The 21911-nt window shown below is 56.4% G+C and overlaps 2 protein-coding genes across 4 annotated transcripts; one reads left to right on the top strand and one right to left on the bottom strand.

Annotated features, from left to right (window-relative positions):
- TACO1 (translational activator of cytochrome c oxidase I) lies at window positions 1–19998 on the top strand. Of its 3 annotated transcripts, XM_090130293.1 has the most exons (6): window positions 1–50; window positions 3648–3850; window positions 8448–8554; window positions 11907–12031; window positions 13667–13856; window positions 18729–19998. In XM_090130293.1, the coding sequence occupies exons 2-6, from the start codon at window positions 3655–3657 to the stop codon at window positions 18990–18992; spliced, it is 882 nt and encodes a 293-aa protein (XP_089986419.1). In that variant the 5' UTR covers window positions 1–50; window positions 3648–3654; the 3' UTR covers window positions 18993–19998. The 3 variants fall into 3 exon arrangements, with proteins under 3 accessions (XP_089986419.1, XP_089986420.1, XP_089986418.1); XM_090130292.1 differs by lacking the exon at window positions 1–50 and having other exon boundaries at window positions 2356–3850; XM_090130294.1 differs by lacking the exons at window positions 1–50; window positions 8448–8554; window positions 13667–13856 and having other exon boundaries at window positions 2349–3850.
- Window positions 19987–21783, bottom strand: LOC149913227 (uncharacterized). Its single transcript, XM_090130326.1, has 3 exons — window positions 20885–21783; window positions 20269–20424; window positions 19987–20148 (listed from the first exon to the last, which is right to left on the bottom strand). Exons 1-3 carry the CDS (start codon window positions 21611–21613, stop codon window positions 19987–19989), a joined length of 1047 nt encoding a protein of 348 aa, XP_089986452.1. The 5' UTR covers window positions 21614–21783.
- Between the last annotated feature and the right edge of the window lie 128 nt (window positions 21784–21911).

The following is a 21911-nucleotide window of genomic DNA, read 5'->3' as shown; positions in this document are numbered from 1 at the left end:
ACAGCGGCGCAGCTTCCGCTTCGGGTTCCCACAATCCTTTGCGGCGGGCGGTAATGGAGGCAATGGGGGGGTGGGGGAGGGGCGGATTTTGGGGGGGATTTTGGGGGGTTTTTGGGGTTTCTGGGGTTTTTAGGGGGATTTTGGGGTGTTTTGGGGGGATTTTGGGGGATTTGGGGGGGTTTTAGGGGGCTTTTGGGGGTTTTTAGGGGGGATTATGGGGGTCTTGGGGGGGTTTGGGGAGATTTTGAGTTTTTTTTCAGGGTTTTGGGGGGATTTGGGGGGGATTTGGGGTTTTGGGGGGGATTTGGGGTTTGGGGGGGGATTGGGGGTTTTTGGGGGGGATTTTGGGGTGTTTTGGGGGGATTTGGGGGATTTTGAGGGATTTTGGGGAGGATTTGGGGGGGTTTTCGGGGATTTGGGGGGAGATTTTGGGGTGTTTTGGGGGGGATTTGGGGTTTTGGGGGGGGATTTTGGGGATTTTTGGGATTTTAGGGGGGATTTGGGGGATTTTGAGGGATTTTGGGGAGGATTTGGGGGGGATTTGCGGTTTTGGGGGGGATTTTGGGGTGTTTTGGGGGGGATTTGGGGGATTTTTGGGATTTTGGGGTGTTTTGGGAGGGATTTGGGGGATTTGGGGGGTCTTTGGGGATTTTTGGGATTTGGGGGGGATTTGGGGGATTTTGAGGGATTTTGGGGAGGATTTGGGGGGGATTTCGGGGTTTTGGGGGGGATTTGGAGTTTTTTGGGGGGGATTTGGGGTTTTGGGGGGGATTTGGGATTTTGGGGGGGATTTGGGGGATTTTGAGGGATTTTGGGGAGGATTTGGGGGGGATTTGGGGTTTTGGGGGGGGTTTTGAGGGATTTTTGGGGGGATTTGGGAGATTTTGGGGGTCTTTGGGGGGATTTTGGAGATTTGGGGGGGATTTGGGGGATTTTGAGCGATTTTGGGGGGGATTTGGGGGGTTTTTCGGGGTTTTTGGGGGATTTGGAGTTTTTTGGGGGGGGATTTGGGGTGTTTTGGGGGGATTTGGGGTTTTGGGGGGGATTTTGGGGTGTTTTGGGGGGGATTTGGGGGATTTGGGGGATTTTGAGGGAATTTGGGGGGGATTTTGGGCATTTTGGGGGATTTTGGGGGGGATTTGGGGAGTTTTTCGAGGTTTTGTGGGGATTTGGAGTTTTTTGGGGAGGATTTTGGGGTGTTTTGGGGGGATTTGGGGGTTTTGGGGGGGTTTTGTGGGATTTGGGGTTTCTTTGGGGGGATTTTGGGGGTTTTTTGGGGAGGATTTGAGGGTTTTGGGGGGGGTTGGGGGCATTTTGGGAGGATTTTGGGGTGTTTTGGGGGGGATTTGGGGTTTTGGGGGGGATTTTGGGGTGTTTTGGGGGGGATTTGGGGTTTTTTTGGGGGGATTTGGGGTTTTGGGGGGGGATTTTGGGGATTTTTGGGATTTGGGGGGGATTTGGGGGATTTTGAGGGATTTTGGGGGGGATTTGGGGAGTTTTTCGGGGTTTTGGGGGGATTTGGAGTTTTTTGGGGGGGATTTTGGGGTGTTTTGGGGGGATTTGGGGGTTTTGGGGGGGTTTTGTGGGATTTGGGGTTTCTTTGGGGGGATTTTGGGGGTTTTTAGGGGAGGATTTTGGGGGTCTTGGGGGGGTTTGGGGGCATTTTGGGGGGATTTTGTTTTTTTTCAGGATTTGGGGGGGATTTGGGGGGGATTTGGGGTTTTGGGGGGGATTTTGGGGTGTTTTGCGGGGGATTTGGGGTTTTGGGGGGGGATTTTGAGGACTTGGGGAATTTTGAGGGATTTTGAGGGATTTTGGGGGGGATTTTGGGGGTTTTTCGGGGTTTTGGGGGGATTTGGAGTTTTTTGGGGGGGATTTGGGGTGTTTTGGGGGGATTTGGGGTTTTGGGGGGGGATTTGGGGTTTTGGGGGGGATTTTGGGGTGTTTTGGGGGGATTTGGGGGATTTTGAGGGATTTTGGGGTATTTTAGGGTTTTTTTGCGGGGATTTTGGGGTGTTTTGCGGGGATTTGGGGGATTTGGGGTTTTTTGGGGGGGATTTGGGGGATGTTGGGGGGATTTGGGGGATTTTCAGGGATTTGGGGGATTTCGAGGGATTTCGGGGTTTTTTAGGGGGTTTTCGGGGTTTTTAGGGGATTTTGGGGGGTTTGGGGGGAACTTTGGGTTTTTTTGGGGGGAATTTGGGGGATTTGGAGGGGATTTCGGTGTCTTTTTGATTTCGGGAGCGTTTGGGGATTCGGGGACCTATGGGATCCTCTAAGGATTTGGGGGGGGGGAGGGGGGCGTTATGGGATTTTGGGAGGATATTTGGGGAGGCGGGGGGGGGGGGGGGTCCATGTGGGGTCATATAGGACTGTATGGGACCGACATGGGGGGATATGGGGCCGGTTTGGGGATTTGGGGACATGTTGGGGTCCATATGGGGTTGTGGGGGTCCATATGGGGTTCTATGGGACCATATGGGGTTGTGTGGGTCCATATGGGGTTGTGTGGGTCCATATGGGATTGTGTGGGTCCATATGGGGTTCTATGGGACCATATAGGGTTATATGGGACCATATGGGGTTGTGTGGGTCCATATGGGGGTTCTATGGGACCATATGGGATTGTGTGGGTCCATATGGGGTTGTGTGGGTCCATATGGGGTTTTGTAGGTCCACATGGGGTTCTATGGGACCATATGGGGATGTGTGGGTCCATATGGGGTTCTATGGGACCATATGGGGTTGTGTGGGACCATATAGGGTTATATGGGTTCATATGGGGTTGTGTGGGTCCATATGGGGATGTGTGGGTCCATATGGGGTTGTGTGGGACCATATAGGGTTATATGGGACCAGATGGGGATGTGGGGTCCGTATGGGGTTCTATGGGACCAGATGGGGTTATATGGGGTTCATATGGGGATGTGTGGGTCCATATGCGGTTATGTGGGACCGTATGGGGTTGTGTGGGTCCATATGGGGTTGTGTGGGTCTATATGAGGCTATATGGGTCCATATGGGGTTCTATGGGGCCATATGGGGTTGTGTGGGTCCATATGGGGTTCTATGGGACCATATGGGGTTATATGGGGTTCATATGGGGATGTGTGGGTCCATATGCGGTTATGTGGGACCGTATGGGGTTGTGTGGGTCCATATGGGGTTGTGTGGGTCCATATGAGGCTATATGGGTCCATATGGGGTTCTATGGGGCCATATGGGGTTGTGTGGGTCCATATGGGGTTATATGGGACCATACAGGGTTGTGTGGGTCCATCTGGGGTTATATGGGGCCATATAGGGATATATGGGGCCATATGGGGTTGTGTGGGTCCATCTGGGGTTATATGGGTCCATATGGGGTTGTGTGGGACCATACGGGGTTGTGTGGGTCCATATGGGGTTGTGTGGGGCCATATGGGGTTGTGTGGGGCCATATAAGGTTGTGTGGGTCCATTTGGGGATATATGGGACCGTATGGGGTTCTGTGGGTCCATATAGGTTTATATGGGACCCTATAGGGATATATGGGACCATTTGGGGTTGCGTGGCCCCAGATGGGGATACGTGGACACGCAGCCCTATACACCGGTCCATACAGTCCCATACGTGCCCCCCACACCTCCCCTCCCATCTCCCCATAGGGCCCCCATGGCCCCTCCGGCAGCCATGACGGTTGCCCGTTGGTGCCGTTTGGTGGCCCAGGGCCGCTTCCTACACCTCGGGTCGCCCAACAACGCCGGCCACAACCGCTGGTCCAAAGTCCGGCACGTCAAAGGCCAGCGGGACGGGCAGAGGGCGCAGCTCATCCAGCGCCTCTGCGCCAGGCTGCGCGCCGCCGTCATCAGTGAGTGGGCCGTATAGGGCCGTACGGACCCGTAGGGGGCCATATAGGGCCATAGGGACCCATAGAGACCCATAGGGAGACCCATAGGGAGACCCATAGGGACTCACAGCTCAGCCAGTACCTCTATGGGCCACCGGGACCAGGAAGTGGGCCCTATAGGGTCGTAGGGACCAGTAGGGGGCATATAGGGCTGTATGGGGCCATAAAGGGCCATATAGGGCCATAGGGACACATGGGGACCCATAGGGAGACATGGGGACCCATAGGGACCCACTGCTCATCCAGTAGGGCCGCCGTCATCAGTGAGTGGGCCGTATAGGGCCGTACGGACCTGTAGGGGGCCATATAGGGCCATATAGGGCCATTGGGACACATGGGGACCCAGAGGGAGACATGGGGACACATGGGGACCCAGAGGGAGACATGGGGACCCATAGGGACCCACTGCTCATCCAGTAGGGCCGCCGTCATCAGTGAGTGGGCCGTATAGGGCCGTACGGACCCGTAGGGGGCCATATAGGGCCATATAGGGCCATATAGGGCCATAGGGACCCATAGAGACCCATAGGGAGACCCATAGGGAGACCCATAGGGACTCACAGCTCAGCCAGTACCTCTATGGGCCACCGGGACCAGGAAGTGGGCCCTATAGGGTCGTAGGGACCAGTAGGGGGCATATAGGGCTGTATGGGGCCATAAAGGGCCATATAGGGCCATAGGGACACATGGGGACCCATAGGGAGACATGGGGACCCATAGGGACCCACTGCTCATCCAGTAGGGCCGCCGTCATCAGTGAGTGGGCCGTATAGGGCCGTACGGACCTGTAGGGGGCCATATAGGGCCATATAGGGCCATTGGGACACATGGGGACCCAGAGGGAGACATGGGGACCCATAGGGACCCACTGCTCATCCAGTAGGGCCGCCGTCATCAGTGAGTGGGCCGTATAGGGCCGTACGGACCCGTAGGGGGCCATATAGGGCCATATAGGGCCATATAGGGCCATAGGGACCCATAGAGACCCATAGGGAGACCCATAGGGAGACCCATAGGGACTCACAGCTCAGCCAGTACCTCTATGGGCCACCGGGACCAGGAAGTGGGCCCTATAGGGTCGTAGGGACCAGTAGGGGGCATATAGGGCTGTATGGGGCCATAAAGGGCCATATAGGGCCATAGGGACACATGGGGACCCATAGGGAGACATGGGGACCCATAGGGACCCACTGCTCATCCAGTAGGGCCGCCGTCATCAGTGAGTGGGCCGTATAGGGCCGTACGGACCTGTAGGGGGCCATATAGGGCCGTATAGGGCCATTGGGACACATGGGGACCCATAGGGAGACATGGGGACACATGGGGACCCAGAGGGAGACATGGGGACCCATAGGGACCCACTGCTCATCCAGTAGGGCCGCCATCATCAGTGAGTGGGCCGTATAGGGCCATACGGACCCGTAGGGGGCCATATAGGGCCATATAGGGCCATTGGGACACATGGGGACCCATAGGGAGACATGGGGACCCATAGGGACTCACAGCTCATCCAGCGCCTCTGCGCCAGGCTGCGGGCCGCCGTCATCAGTGAGTGGGCTGTATAGGGCCGTACGGACCTCTAGGGGGCCATATAGGGCTGTATGGGGCCATAAAGGGCCATATAGGGCCATAGGGACACATGGGGACCCATAGGGAGACATGGGGACACATGGGGACCCATAGGGACTCACAGCTCATCCAGTGGGAGGCTGTGGGCCACCATCATCAGTGAGTGGGCCATATAGGGCCGTAGGGACCATTAGGGGGCCATAGAGGGCCGTATAGGGCCATAGGGACCAGTAGGGGGCCATAGAGGGCCATATAGGGCCGTATAGGGCCATAGGGACACATGGGGACCCATAGGGACTCACAGCTCATCCAGAGCCTCTGCGCCAGGCTGCGGGCCCTGATCCCATAACCCCATAACGACCACATAACGACCCCATAACCCCTGGCCCCATAACCCGCCCCATAACCCCTGACCCCATAACCCCTGACCCCATAACCCCCGACCCCATAACCCCTGACCACATAAGCTCCAACCCCATAACCCGCCCCATAACCCCTGACCCCATAACCTCCAAGCCATAGCCCCTGACCCCTTGACCCCTGACCCCATGACCTCTGACCTTTGACCTCTTGACCCCTGACCCCTCTCTGCCCGCAGGAGGCAGCGACGACCCGTCACACAACGCGGCGCTGGCGCAGGCGGTGTCGCAGTGCCTGACCCCATAACCCCATAATGACCCCATAACGACCCCATAACCGCTGACCTCATAACAACCCCATAACGACCCCATAATGACCCCATAATGACTCCATAACCCCATAACGACCCCATAACCGCTGACCCCATAACAACCCCATAACGACCCCATAACGACCCCATAACGACCCCATAAACCCCATAACGACCCCATAACCCCACAACGACCCTATAACCCCATAACGACCCCATAACCCCATTAACCCCTGACCCCATAACCCCATAACACCCCCATAACGACCCCATAGCCCCATAACGACCCCGTAACCCCATAATGACCCCATAACGATCCCATAACCCCATAACCCCATAACGACCCCATAACTCCACAACGACCCTATAACCCCATAAGGACCCCATAACCCCATTAACCCCCCACCCCATAGCCCCATAAAAACCCCATAACGACCCCATAGCCCCATAACGACCCCATAACCCCATAACGACCCCATAACGCCCCATAACCCCTCACCCCATAACCCCATAACCCCCGACCCCATAACCCGCCCTATAACCCCATAACCCCCCACCCCATAACCCCATAACGACCCCATAACAATCCCATAACCCCTGACCCCATAAACCGCCCCATAACCCCTGACCCCATAACCCCATTAAGGACCCCATAACGACCCCATAACCCCATAACAACCCCATAACCCCTGATCCCACACCCCCCGACCCCATAACCCCATTAACGACCCCATGACCCTTGACCCCTTGACCCCATGACCCCTGACCCTTGACCTCCTGACCCCTGACCCCCCTCTCCCTGCAGGCGGCGGCGCCGACCCGTCGCACAACGCAGCCCTGGCACAAGCGGTGTCCCAGTCCCTGACCCCTGACCCCTTGACCCCTGACCCCTTGACCCCTTACCCTTGACCCCATCACGACCCCATAGCCCCATAACGACCCCATAGCGACCCTATAGCCCCATAACGACCCCATAACCCCATAACCCCCCACCCCATAACCCCATAACACCCCCGTAACGACCCCATAGCCCCATAAAGACCCCATAACGACCCCATAACCCCATAACGACCCCATAATGACCCCATAACCCCTGACCCCATAACCTCCAATCCCATAACCTCCAATCCCATAACCTCCAATCCCATAACCCCTGACCCCATAACCTCCAATCCCATAGCCCCTGACCCCATAAACCCTGACCCCATAACCCCTGACCCCATAAAGCCCCCCACACCCAAACCCCAAGACCCCTGACCCTTGACCCCTGACCCTATGACCCCTGACCTTTGACCCCATGACCCCTGACCCCTCTCTGCCCCCAGGCGGCGGCGCCGACCCGTCGCACAACGCTGCGCTGGCGCAGGTGGTGCCCCAGTCCCTGACCCCACAACCCCTTGACCCCTGACCCCTTGACCCCTTACCCTTGACCCCATCACGACCCCATAGCCCCATAACGACCCCATAGCGACCCTATAGCCCCATAACGACCCCATAACCCCCCACCCCATAACCCCATAACATCCCCGTAACGACCCCATAGCCCCATAACGACACCATAATGACCCCATAACCCCCCACCCCATAACCCCTGACCCCATAACCTCCAATCCCATAACCCCTGACCCCATAACCCCTGACCCCATAACCCCTGACCCCATAACCTCCAATCCCATAACCCCTGACCCCATAACCTCCAATCCCATAACCCCTGACCGCATAAACCCTGACCCCATAACCCCTGACCCCATAAAGCCCCCTACCCCATAACCCCAAACCCCATAACCCCCGACCCAATAACCCCATAACCCCATAAAGCCCCCCACATCCAAACCCCAAGACCCCTGACCCTTGACCCCTTGACCCTTGACCCCCGACCCCATGACCCCTGACCCCCTCTCCCCCCAGGCGGCGGCGCCGACCCTTCGCACAACGCAGCCCTGGCACAAGCGGTGTCCCAGTCCCTGACCCCATGACCCCTTGACCCCTGACCTCATGACCCCTGACCTTTGACCTCTTGACCCCATGACCCCCTCTCCCCCCAGGCGGCGCCGACCCGTCGCACAACACAGCCCTGGCGCAAGCGGTGTCCCAGTCCCTGATCCCATGACCCCTGACCCCTGAACTCATGACCCCTGACCCTTGACCTCTTGACCCCTGACCCCCCTCTCCCTGCAGGTGGCGGCGCCGACCCGTCGCACAACGCAGCCCTGGCGCAGGCGGTGCCCCAGTCCCTGACCCCTGACCCATTGACCCATGACCCCATGACCCCTGACCCTTGACCTCTTGACCCCTGACCCCTGACCTCTCTGCCCCCAGGCGGCGGCGCCGACCCGTCGCACAACGCGGCGCTGGCGCAGGCGGTGTCGCAGTGCCGGGCCCACAACGTCCCCAAGGCCTCCGTCATGGCCGCCATCAGCGCTGCGGTGAGAGACGGCCCCGCCCCACAACTTATGGGGCTGCCCCATAGATTCCCCTCTATAGGGACACGTCAGCCCCATAACTTATGGGGCGGCCCCATAGGTTTCTCCTATAGGGGGTTCTGTGGGGTTATGGGGTGGATTCCTCTTAGGGTCACATGTGAGCCCCACAACTTGGGGGGCTGCCCCATAGATTCCCCCTATAGGGACACATGTGGGCCCCATAACTTATGGGGCTGCCCCATAGATTCCCCCTATAGGGACGCATGTGGGCCCCATAACTTATGGGGCTGCCCCATAGATTCCCCCTATAGGGTCACGTGTGGCTGTGTGGGCCCCACAACTTATGGGGCAGCCCCATAGATTCCCACTATAGGCTCAAATGTGAGCCCCACAACTTATGGGGCAGCCCCATAGATTCCCACTATAGGCTCAAATGTGAGCCCCACAACTTATGGGGCTGCCCCATAGATTCCCCTCTATAGGGACACGTCAGCCCCATAACTTATGGGGCGGCCCCATAGGTTTCTCCTATGGGGGGTTCTGTGGGGTTATGGGGCAGATTCCCCCCTATAGGGGCATTGTGGGTGTGTGAGCCCCACAACTTATGGGGCTGCCCCATAGATTCCCCCTATAGGGACACATCAGCCCCACAACTTATGGGGCAGCCCCATAGATTCCCACTACATGCTCAAATGTGAGCCCCACAGCTTATGGGGCTGCCCCATAGATTCCCCTCTATAGGGACACGTCAGCCCCATAACTTATGGGGCAGCCCCATAGATTCCCCCTATAGGGACACGTCAGCCCCATAACTTATGGGGCAGCCCCATAGATTCCCCCTATAGGGACACGTCAGCCCCATAACTTATGGGGCGGCCCCATAGGTTTCTCCTATAGGGGGTTCTGTGGGGTTATGGGGTGGATTCTTCTTAGGGTCACATGTGAGCCCCACAACTTGTGGGGCTGCCCCATAGATTCCCCTTATAGGGACATGTCAGCCCCACAACTTATGGGGCGGCCCCATAGGTTTCTCCTATGGGGGGTTCTGTGGGGTTATGGGGCAGATTCCCCCCTATAGGGGCATTGTGGGTGTGTGAGCCCCACAACCTATGGGGCAGCCCCATAGATTTCCCTTATAGGGTCACATGTGAGCCCCACAACTTATGGGGCTGCCCCATAGATTCCCCCTATAGGGACGTGTGTGGGCCCCATAACTTTTGGAGCGGCCCCATAGATTCCCCCTATAGGGACGCGTGTGGGCCCCACAACTTATGGGGCAGCCCCATAGATTCCCACTATAGGCTCAAATGTGAGCCCCACAACTTATGGGGCGGCCCCATAGATTCCCCCTATAGGGACGCATGTGGGCCCCATAACTTATGGGGCTGCCCCATAGATTCCCCTCTATAGGGACACGTCAGCCCCATAACTTATGGGGCAGCCCCATAGGTTTCTCCTATGGGGGGTTCTGTGGGGTTATGGGGCAGATTCCCCCCTATAGGGTCATTGTGGGTGTGTGAGCCCCACAACTTATGGGGCAGCCCCATAGATTTTCCCTATAGGGACGCGTGTGGGCCCCATAACTTATGGGGCAGCCCCATAGATTTCCCATATAGGCTCACATGTGAGCCCCACAACTTATGGGGCTGCCCCATAGATTTCCCATATAGGGACACTTGTGAGCCCCACAACTTGTGGGGCTGCCCCATAGATTCCCCCTATAGGGACACGTCAGCCCCACAAGTTATGGGGCAGCCCCATAGATTTCCCTTATAGGGTCACATGTGAGCCCCACAACTTATGGGGCAGCCCCATAGATTTCCCTTATAGGCTCACATGTGAGCCCCACAACTTATGGGGCTGCCCCATAGCTTCCCCCTATAGGGTCATGTGTCAGCCCCACAACTTATGGGGCAGCCCCATCACCCCATAGATCCCCAATAGGGGAAATCTATGGGGCGGTGTGAGCTCCCCAACTTATGGGGTGGCCCTATAACCCCACAGACCCCCAATAGGGGAAATCTATGGGGCAGTGTGAGCCCCCAACTTATGGGGCAGCCCCATAGATTCCCCTTATAAGGCCACGTGTCAGCCCCACAACTTATGGGGCGGCCCGTAACCCCATAGACCCCCAATAGGGAAAATCTATGGGGCAGTGTGAGCCCCACAACTTATGGGGCAGCCCCATCACCCCATAGATCCCCAATAGGGGAAATCTATGGGGCAGTGTGAGCCCCACAACTTATGGGGCCGCCCCATAGCTTCTCCCTGTAGGGTCACGTGTCAGCCCCACAACTTACGGGGCGGCCCCATAACCCCATAGATCCCCAATAGGGGAAATCTATGGGGCAGTGTGAGCCCCACAACTTATGGGGCGGCCCCATCACCCCTTAGATCCCCTATAGGCAAATCTATGGGGCAGTGTGAGCCCCCCAACTTATGGGGCTGCCCCCCATGTCTCCCTATAGGGGAAATCTATGGGGCCGTGTGAGCCCCCAACTTATGGGGCAGCCCTATAACCCCACAGATCCCCAATAGGGGAAATCTATGGGGCAGTGAGAGGCCCTCAACTTATGGGGCAGCCCCATAGATTCCCCTTATAGGGCCACGTGTCAGCCCCACAACTTATGGGGCAGCCCCATCACCCCATAGATCCCCAATAGGGGAAATCTATGGGGCAGTGTGAGCCCCACAACTTATGGGGCAGCCCTGTAACCCCATAGATCCCCTATAGGGGAAATCTATGGGGCAGTGTGAGCCCCACAACTTATGGGGCTGGCCCGTAACCCCACAGATCCCCAATAGGGGAAATCTATGGGGCCGTGTCAGTCCCCCAACTTATGGGGCTGCCCCCCATGTCTCCCTATAGGGGAAATCTATGGGGCCGTGTGAGCCCCCAACTTATGGGGCAGCCCTATAACCCCACAGATCCCCAATAGGGGAAATCTATGGGGCCGTGTGAGCCCCCAACTTATGGGGCAGCCCCATAACCCCACAGATCCCCAATAGGGGAAATCTATGGGGCCGTGTGAGCCCCCCAACTTATGGGGCTGCCCCATAACCCCATAGGTCCCTTATAGGGGAAATCTATGGGGCCGTGTGAGCCCCCAACTTATGGGGCAGCCCCATAACCCCACAGATCCCCAATAGGGGAAATCTATGGGGCCGTGTGAGCCGCCCAACTTATGGGGCTGCCCCATAACCCCATAGGTCCCTTATAGGGGAAATCTATGGGGCCGTGTGAGCCCCCAACTTATGGGGCAGCCCCATAACCCCACAGATCCCCAATAGGGGAAATCTATGGGGCCGTGTCAGCCCCCCAACTTATGGGGCTGCCCCCCATGTCTCCCTATAGGGCAAAGCTTTGGGGTCGCAGCGGCTGCTGGCGGCTCGGGGTCCCGGCGGCTCCACCATCATCATCGTCAGCGACGGGAGGAAGGCAGAGGATGGCAGCATAAAGGGGCTGCTGGCACGGGACGGGTAGGGCTGGCCCCATAGCCGCCCCATAGCCGACCCATAGATCCCATACAGACCCCATAGACCCCATAGAGACCCATAGAGACCCATAGATCTCCATAATCCCCATAGAGACCCATAGAGATCCTATAGACCCCATAGATCCCATAGCGATCCTATAGAGACCCATAGACCCCATAGATCCCATAGAGACCCCATAGAGCCCCATAGAGACCCCATAGAGCCCATAGACCCCATAGAGACCCCATAGACCCCATAGATGCCATAGAGATCCTATAGAGAGCCATAGACCCCATAGACCCCATAGAGCCCCATAGAGACCCCATAGACCCCATAGAGACCCATAGAGCCCCATAGATCCCATAGAGCCTTATAGAAATCCCATAGAGCCCCATAGAGCCCCATAGAGACCCATAGAGCCCCAGAGGGACCCCATAGAGCCCATAGGCCCCATAGAGACCCCATAGACCCCATAGATCCCATAGCGATCCTATAGAGACCCATAGACCCCATAGTGACCCCATAGAGTTCCATACAGACCCCGTAGATCCCATAGAGACCCCATAGACCCCATAGACCCCATAGATCCCCATAGATCTCAAAGGGATCCCATAGAGCCCCATAGAGATCCTATAGACCCCATAGATCCCATAGAGACCCCATAGAGCCCATAGACCCCATAGATCCCATCGTGATCCCATAGAGACCCATAGAGATCCCATAGATTCCATACAGACCCATAGAGACCCATAGATCCCATAGAGACCCATAGAGCCCCACAGAGACCCATTGAGCCCCATAGATCCCATAGAAACCCCACAGACCCCATAGAGATCCCATAGATCCCATAGAGACCCATCGGGCCCCATAGAGCCCCATAGGGACCCATAGAGATCCTATAGACCCCATAGATCCCATAGACCCCATAGAACCCATAGCGATCCTATAGAGACCCATAGACCCCATAGATCCCATAGAGACCCCATAGAGACCCATAGAGACCCATAGAGATCCTATAGACCCCATAGAAACCCAGAGACCCCATAGAGCCCATAGAGACCCATAGAGACCCCATAGAGACCCATAGACCCCATAGAAACCCATAGAAACCCCATAGACCCCATAGAGACCCCATAGAGCCCCATAGAGACCCATAGAGCCCCCATAGATCCCATAGAGACCCCATAGAGCCCATAGAGACCCCATAGAGACCCCATAGAGACCCATAGAGACCCATAGAAACCCATAGAGACCCCATAGAGACCCATAGATCCCATAGAGACCCCATAGACCCCATAGAGACCCCATAGAGACCCATAGAGACCCCATAGAGACCCATAGATCCCATAGAGACCCCATAGACCCCATAGAGACCCCATAGAGACCCATAGAGACCCATAGACCCCATAGACCCCATAGAGACCCATAGATCCCATAGAGACCCATAGAGCCCCATAGAGACCCCATAGAGCCCATAGAGACCCCATAGACCCCATAGAGACCCCATAGAAACCTCATAGTGCCCCATAGAGCCCCATAGAGACCCCATAGACCCCATAGAGCCCTATAGAGACCCCATAAACCCCATAAAGCCCCCCAGACCCCCAGCTGCCCCCCAACTCCCACCCCCCCTTTTAGGGCCGCTGTGTCGGAGGTTCCTGGCGCTGCGTTTCGGGAGCGGGGTTTGATCCGCGCTGCGCCCCATAGCGGGGACCCCCAAAACCCCATAGATTTGGAAACGGCCCTAAAAGTCGCCATCGAAGCCGGGGCCGAAGACGTCAGCCTGGATCCGCAGCCAAAGGATGGAAACGGGGGGCAGGAGCTGCAGGTCTGACCCTATAAACGACCCCACTGATCCCATCAGTGACCCTATAGAACCCCACTGATCCCATAAGTGCCCTATAGGACCCTGCTAATCCCATAAAAGCTCCTGATCCCATAAAAACCCCTATTGAATTCCATGGCCCCATCAGTGGTCCTATAGGACCCCACTGATCCCATAAGTGCCCTATAGGAGCCCACTGATCCCATAAAAGCCCCTATAGAACCCCATGGCCCCATAACTGCCCTATAGGACCCCACTGATCCCATAAGTGACCCTATAGGACCCCAATTCCTCTATAAGTGCCCTATAGGAGCCCACTGATCCCATAAAAGCCCCTGATCCCATAAAAACCCCTATAGAACCCCATTGCCCCGTTAATCCCCTATAAGACCCCACTGATCCCATCAGTGACCCTATAGAACCCCATGGCCCCATCAGTGACCCTATAGGACACCATTGCCCAATAAATCCCCTATAGGACCCCACTGATCCCATAAATGCCCCTATAGAACCCCATGGCCCCATCAGTGACCCTATAGGACCCCATTGCCCCTTAAGTCCCCTATAGGACCCCACTGATCCCATAAATGCCCTATAGAACCCCATGGCCCCATAAGTGCCCTATAGGAGCCCACTGATCCCATAAGTGATCCTATAGAACCCCATGGCCCCATAAGTGCCCTATAGGAGCCTGCTAATCCCATAAAAGTTCCTGATCCCATAAAAACCCCTATTGAATTCCATGGCCCCATCAGTGACCCTATAGGACCCCACTGATCCCATAAGTGATCCTATAGAACCCCACGGCCCCATAAGTGCCCTATAGGAGCCCTGCTGATCCCATAAAAGCCCCTGATCCCATAAAAACCCCTGTAGAACTCCATGGCCCCATCAGTGACCCTATAGGACCCCACTGATCCCATAAGTGACCCTATAGGACCGCATTGCCCCATGAGTGACTCTATAGGACCCTGCTGATCCCATAAATGACCCTATAGAAACCCATGGCCCCATAAGTGCCCTATAGGACCCCACTGATTCTATAAGTGACCCCATAGGACTTCACTGCCCCATAAGTCCCCTATAAGACCCCACTGATCCCATAAGTGATCCTATAGAACCCCACTGATCCCATAAGTGCCCTATAGGAGCCCACTGATCCCATAAAAGCTCCTGATCCCATAAAAACCCCTATAGAACCCCACTGCCCCTTAAGTCCCCTATAGGACCCCACTGATCCCATCAGTGACCCTATAGAACCCCATGGCCCCATAAGTGCCCTATAGGAGCCCACTGATCCCATAAAAGCTCCTGATCCCATAAAAACCCCTATAGGACCCCATTGCCCCTTAAGTCCCCTATAGGACCCCACTGATCCCATAAGTGCCCTATAGAACCCCATGGCCCCATAAGTGCCCTATAGGAGCCCACTGATCCCATAAGTGATCCTATAGAACCCCCATGGCCCCATAACTGCCCTATAGGACCCTGCTAATCCCATAAAAGCTCCTGATCCCATAAAAACCCCTATTGAATTCCATGGCCCCATCAGTGACCCTATAGGACCCCACTGATCCCATAAGTGATCCTATAGAACCCCACGGCCCCATAAGTGCCCTATAGGAGCCCACTGATCCCATAAAAGGCCCTGATCCCATAAAAACCCCTGTAGAACCCCAGTGCCCCATAAGTTTCCTCTAGGACCCCACTGATCCCATAAATGACCCTATAGAAACCCATGGCCCCATAAGTGCCCTATAGGACCCCACTGATTCTATAAGTGACCCCATAGGACTTCACTGCCCCCTAAGTCCCCTATAAGACCCCACTGATCCCATAAGTGATCCTATAGAACCCCACTGATCCCATAAGTGCCCTATAGGAGCCCACTGATCCCATAAAAGCTCCTGATCCCATAAAAACCCCTATAGGACCCCATTGTCCCTTAAGTCCCCTATAGGACCCCACTGATCCCATAAATGCCCTATAGAACCCCACGGCCCCATAAGTGCCCTATAGGAGCCCTGCTGATCCCATAAAAGCCCCTGATCCCATAAAAACCCCTGTAGAATTCCATGGCCCCATCAGTGACCCTATAGGACCCCACTGATCCCATAAGTGACCCTATAGAACCCCATGGCCCCATAAGTGCCCTATAGGAGCCCACTGATCCCATAAAAGCTCCTGATCCCATAAAAACCCCTATAGGACCCCATTGTCCCTTAAGTCCCCTATAGGACCCCACTGATCCCATAAATGCCCTATAGAACCCCACGGCCCCATAAGTGCCCTATAGGACCCTGCTAATCCCATAAAAGCTCCTGATCCCATAAAAACCCCTATTGAATTCCATGGCCCCATCAGTGACCCTATAGGACCCCACTGATCCCATAAATGATCCTATAGAACCCCACGGCCCCATAAGTGCCCTATAGGAGCCCACTGATCCCATAAAAGGCCCTGATCCCATAAAAACCCCTATAGAACCCCAGTGCCCCATAAGTTTCCTCTAGGACCCCACTGATCCCATAAATGACCCTATAGAAACCCATGGCCCCATAAGTGCCCTATAGGACCCCACTGATTCTATAAGTGACCCCATAGGACTTCACTGCCCCATAAGTCCCCTATAAGACCCCACTGATCCCATAAGTGATCCTATAGAACCCCACTGATCCCATAAGTGCCCTATAGGAGCCCACTGATCCCATAAAAGCTCCTGATCCCATAAAAACCCCTATTGAATTCCATGGCCCCATCAGTGACCCTATAGGACCCCACTGATCCCATAAATGATCCTATAGAACCCCACGGCCCCATAAGTGCCCTATAGGAGCCCTGCTGATCCCATAAAAGCCCCTGATCCCATAAAAACCCCTGTAGAACTCCATGGCCCCATCAGTGACCCTATAGGACCCCACTGATCCCATAAGTGACCCTATAGGACCGCATTGCCCCATGAGTGACTCTATAGGACCCTGCTGATCTCATAAATGACCCTATAGGACCCCAGAGCCCCATAAGTGCCCTATAAGACCCTACTGATCCCATAAATGACCCTATAGAACCCCACGGCCCCATAAGTGCCCTATAGGACCCCACTGATCCTATAAGTGACCCCATAGGACTTCACTGCCCCATAAGTCCCCTATAAGACCCCACTGATCCCATAAGTGATCCTATAGAACCCCACTGATCCCATAAGTGCCCTATAGGAGCCCACTGATCCCATAAAAGCTCCTGATCCCATAAAAACCCCTATAGGACCCCATTGCCCCTTAAGTCCCCTATAGGACCCCACTGATCCCATAAATGCCCTATAGAACCCCATGGCCCCATAAGTGCCCTATAGGACCCCACTGATCCCATAAGTGATCCTACAGAACCCCCACGGCCCCATAAGTGCCTTATAGGACCCCACTGATCCCATAAGTGATCCTATAGAACCCCACTGCCCAATAGGTGCCCTATAGGACCCTACTGATCCCATAAGTGACCCTATAGAACCCCATTGCACTATAAGTTTCCTCTGGGACCCCACTGATCCCATAAATGACCCTATAGAACTCCATGGCCCCGTAACTGCCCTATAAGACTCCACTGATCCCATAAAAACCCCTATAGAACCCCATTGCCCCATAAGTTCCCTCTGGGACCCCATGGCCCCATAAGTGCCCTGTAGGAGCCCACTGATCCCATAAATGACCCTATAGAACCCCAGTGCCCCATAAGTGCCCTATAAGACCCCACTGATCCCATCAGTGACCCTATAGGACCCCATTGCCCCATAAGCCCCATTATTGCCCCATAAGTGCCCCTATAGGACCCCCCCATCCCATAATTCTCCCTCTGCCCCCCTCATCTGCCCCATAAGTGCCCCCATAAGCCCCATAAGTGCCCCTATAAGTCCCCTATAAACCCCATAAGTGCCCCCTAAGTGCCCCTATAGGACCCCCCTCCCCATAAGTGCCCCTATAGAACCCCCCCATCCCATAATTCTCCCTCTGCCCCCCTCATCTGCCCCATAAGTGCCCCCATAAGCCCCATAAGTGCCCCATAAGCCCCATTATTGCCCCATAAGTGCCCCTATAGGAGCTCTCCATCCCATAATGGAGCTAGAGACCGGATGCGTGGGTTAGGGACCGGAAGTGGTGAGCTAGGGACCGGATGTGGGGGCTGGGAACCGGATGTGGGGGCTGAGAACCGGAAGTGTGGGGTTGTTACCGGATGTGGGGGTCTCAGACCCGTAAGTGGGGGCTGGGAACCGGAAGTGGGGGCCAGGGACCGGAAGTGTGGATGGAAACCAGAAGTGAAAGGCTGGGAACCAGAAGTGGGGGGACTAGGAACCGGAAGTGGTGGCTGGGAACCAGTTGCGGGGGGCTACGGACCGGAAGTGGGGGCAAGGGACCGGATGTGTGGGCTAGGGACGGGAAATGGGCGGCTAGGGACCGGAAGTGCGGGGCTAGGGACCGGATGTGTGGGCTAGGGACCGGAAGTGGGAGACTAGGGACCGGAAGATGGGGGCTAGGGACCGAAGAGGGCGGCTAGAGACCAGATGTGTGGGTGAGGGAGCGGTTGTGTGGGCTAGGGACCGGAAGTGGGCGCTTAGGGACCGGATGTGGGCACTTAGGGACCGGAAGTGAGCGGCTAGGGACCGGATGTGGGCACTTAGGGACCGGAAGTGAGCGGCTAGGGACCGGATGTGGGCGCTTAGGGACCGAAAGTGAGCGGCTAGGGACCGGATGTGGGCGCTTAGGGACCGGAAGTGAGCGGCTAGGGACCGAATGTGGGCGCTTAGGGACCGGAAGTGGGGGGCTAGGGACCGGATATGGGGGCTAGGGACCATCCCATAATTCCCCCCCCGTCCCCCCTTAGTTCCTGTGCCGGCCGTCGGATCTGAGCGCGGTTGGGCAGCGGCTGCAGCAGGCGGGGCTCCGCCTTTTGTCTTCCGGCGTCCGTTTGGTCCCCCAACGGCAGGTGGCGCTGCAGGCGGAACAGTGGGAGCGGGCCGAGCGCCTCATCCGGGAACTGCGCCGCTGTGCCGGGGTCATCGACGTCATCCATAACATCCGGGAACCTGAAGGGGGGCAGGAAGGGGAGGAGGGGGGGGAAACGGAAGGGGGGAGAAAGGGCACGTGACTGTGCGGGGGACGGGGGTTATAGGGAGCGGATGTGGGGGCTAGAGACCGGATGTGGGGGGCTAGAGACCGGAAGTGTGGATGGAAAGTGGATGTGGGAGTCTCAGACCCGTAAGTGGGTAGCTGGGAACCGGAAGTGGGGGCTGGGAACCGGATGTTGGGGCTAGGGGCCGGAAGTGTAGATGGAATGCAGAAGTGAAGGGGCTGGGATCCAGAAGTGGGGGGCGAGGGACCGGATGTAGGAGCTGGGAACCGGATGTGGGGACTAGGGGCCGGAAGTGGGGGCTAGGGACCGGCTGTGGGTGCTAGGGACCGGAAGTGGAGATGGAAAGCAGAAATGAGGGGGCTGGGAACCAGAAGTGGGGGGCTAGGGACCGGATGTGGGGGCTACGCATCGGATGTGGGGGCTACGGACCGGAAGTTGGGTACTAGGGACCGGATGTGGGGGGCTAGGGACCGGATGTGGGGACTGGGGTCCGGAAGGGGGGATCTAGGGACCGGATGTGTGGATGGAAAGCGGAAGTGAGGGGCTGGGAACCAGAAGTGGGGGGGGGGTTGGGAACCGGATGTGAAGGCTAGGGACCAGAAGTGTGCCTTTTAACCGGAAGTGGGGGGGGCTAGGAAGCTGATGTGGGGGGGACTAGGAACCGGATGTGGGGGCTGGGAACCGGGTATGGGGGCTAGGGGCCGGAAGTGGGTGGCTGGGAACCGGAAGTGAGGGGCTGGGAACCAGAAGTGGGGGGACTAGGAACCGGAAGTGGGGGCTGGAAACCGGATCTGAGGGTCTCAGATCCATCAATGGGTGGCTAGGAACCGGAAGTGGGAGTCTAAGACCCATAAGTGGGGGCTGGGAAACTGAAGTGGGGGTCAGGAAGCCATAAATGGGGGAGCTGGGACCCAGAATGGGAGGTCTCTGCCCCATAAGTGGGGATCCTGCCCCATAAGTTGTGGTCTCTGCCCCATAAGTGGGGGTCTCTGCCTCATTAAAGTGTATTTCAGTGACATAAGTGCGGAGTGACTCCATAAGGGGGGATCCTGCCCCATAAGTGTGGATCCTGCCCCATAAGTGTGGGTCTCAGACCCATAAGTGTGGATTCTGCCCCATAAGTGTGGGTCTCTGCCCCATAAATGTGGATCCTGCCCCATATGTGGGGGTCTCAGACCCATAAATGGGGATCCTGCCCCATAAGTGTGGGTCTCTGCCCTATAAATGTGGATCCTGCCCCATATGTGTGGGTCTCAGACCCATAAGTGTGGATCCTGCCCCATAAGTGGGGTCTCTGCCCCATAAGTGTGGATCCTGACCCATAAGTGTAGATCCTGCCCCATAAGTGTGGGTCTCTGACCCGTAAGTGTGGATCCTGCTCCATAAGTGTGGATTCTGCCCCATAAGTGTGGGTCTCAGACCCATAAGTGTGGATCCTGCCCCATATGTGTGGGTCTCAGACCCATAAGTGGGGATCCGGCCCCGTAAGTGTGGATCCCGCCCCATAAGTGTGGGCCTCAGACCCATAAGTGTGGATTCTGCCCCATAAGTGTGGGTCTCAGACCCATAAATGTGGATCCTGCCCCATATGTGTGGGTCTCAGACCCATAAGTGGGGATCCGGCCCCATAAGTGTGGATCCTGCCCCATAAGTGTGGATTCTGCCCCATAAGTCGGGGTCTCAGACTCATAAATGGGGATCCTGCCCCATAAGTGTGGGTCTCAGACCCATAAATGGGGATCCTGCCCCATAACTGGGGCCTCTGCCCCATAAGTGTGGATCCTGCCCCATAAGTGTGGATTCTGCCCCATAAGTCGGGGTCTCAGACTCATAAATGTGGATCCTGCCCCATATGTGTGGGTCTCAGACCTGTAAGTGTGGATCCTGCCCCATAAGTGTGGGTCTCAGACCCATAAGTGGGGATCCGGCCCCATAAGTGTGGATCCTGCCCCATAAGTGTGGATCCTGCCCCATAAGTGGGGTCTCTGCCCCATAAATGGGGATCCTGCCCCATAAGTGTGGGTCTCAGACCCATAAGTGCGGATCCTGCCCCATAAGTGTGGATTCTGTCCCATAAGTGTGGGTCTCAGACCCATAACTGTGGATCCTGCCCCATAAGTGGGGGTCCTGCCCCATAAGTGAGGATCTCTGCCCCATAACTGTGGATCCTGCCCCATAAGTGTGGATCCCGCCCCATAAGTGTGGGTCTCAGACCCATAAGTGGCATCTCTGCCCCATAAGTGTGGATCCTGCCCCATAAGTGGGGGCAGATGTGGGGTTTTATGGCCACCATTGCGTTTGGTAGCCCAGCAGCCACGTTTGGTAGCCACCATTGGGTTTGGTAGCCTAGCAGCCATATTTGGTAGCCCAGCGGCCATGTTTGGTAGCCACCATTGGGTTTGGTAGCCTAGCAGCCATATTTGGTAGCCACCATTGGGTTTGGTAGCCCAGCAGCCATGTTTGGTTGCCACGGTTGCGTTTGGTAGCCTGGCAGCCATATCTGGTAGCCCAGCAGCCATGTTTGGTAGCCACCATTGGGTTTGGTGGCCTGGCAGCCATATTTGGTAGCCCAGCGGCCATGTTTGGTAGCCACCATTGGGTTTGGTAGCCCAGCAGCCATGTTTGGTAGCCACCATTGGGTTTTGGTAGCCCAGAAGCCATATTTTGTAGCCACCATTGGGTTTGGTAGCCCGGCGGCCATATTTGGTAGCCCAGCGGCCATGTATGTTTGGTAGCCACCATTGTGTTTGGTAGCCTAGCAGCCATATTTGGTAGCCCAGCAGCCATGTTTGGTAGCCACCATTGCTTTATTGCCGTCAGGGGCTGTGCAGGAAGATGTCGCCATAGGGGAACAACGCAGCGTCGTCATCATCGTCGTCGTCATCGTCCTCGTTATCCTCATTATCCTCCTCCTCGTTAGCGCCACTAACGAGC

The sequence above is a fragment of the Phasianus colchicus genome, chromosome 40, assembly GCF_987193195.1.
Source record: "Phasianus colchicus chromosome 40, bPhaCol1.hap1.1, whole genome shotgun sequence".
In the NCBI taxonomy this organism is placed as follows: domain Eukaryota; kingdom Metazoa; phylum Chordata; class Aves; order Galliformes; family Phasianidae; genus Phasianus; species Phasianus colchicus.
The sequence above is the reverse complement of the archived record's forward strand: the minus strand, read 5'-3'. Positions and strand labels throughout refer to the sequence as shown.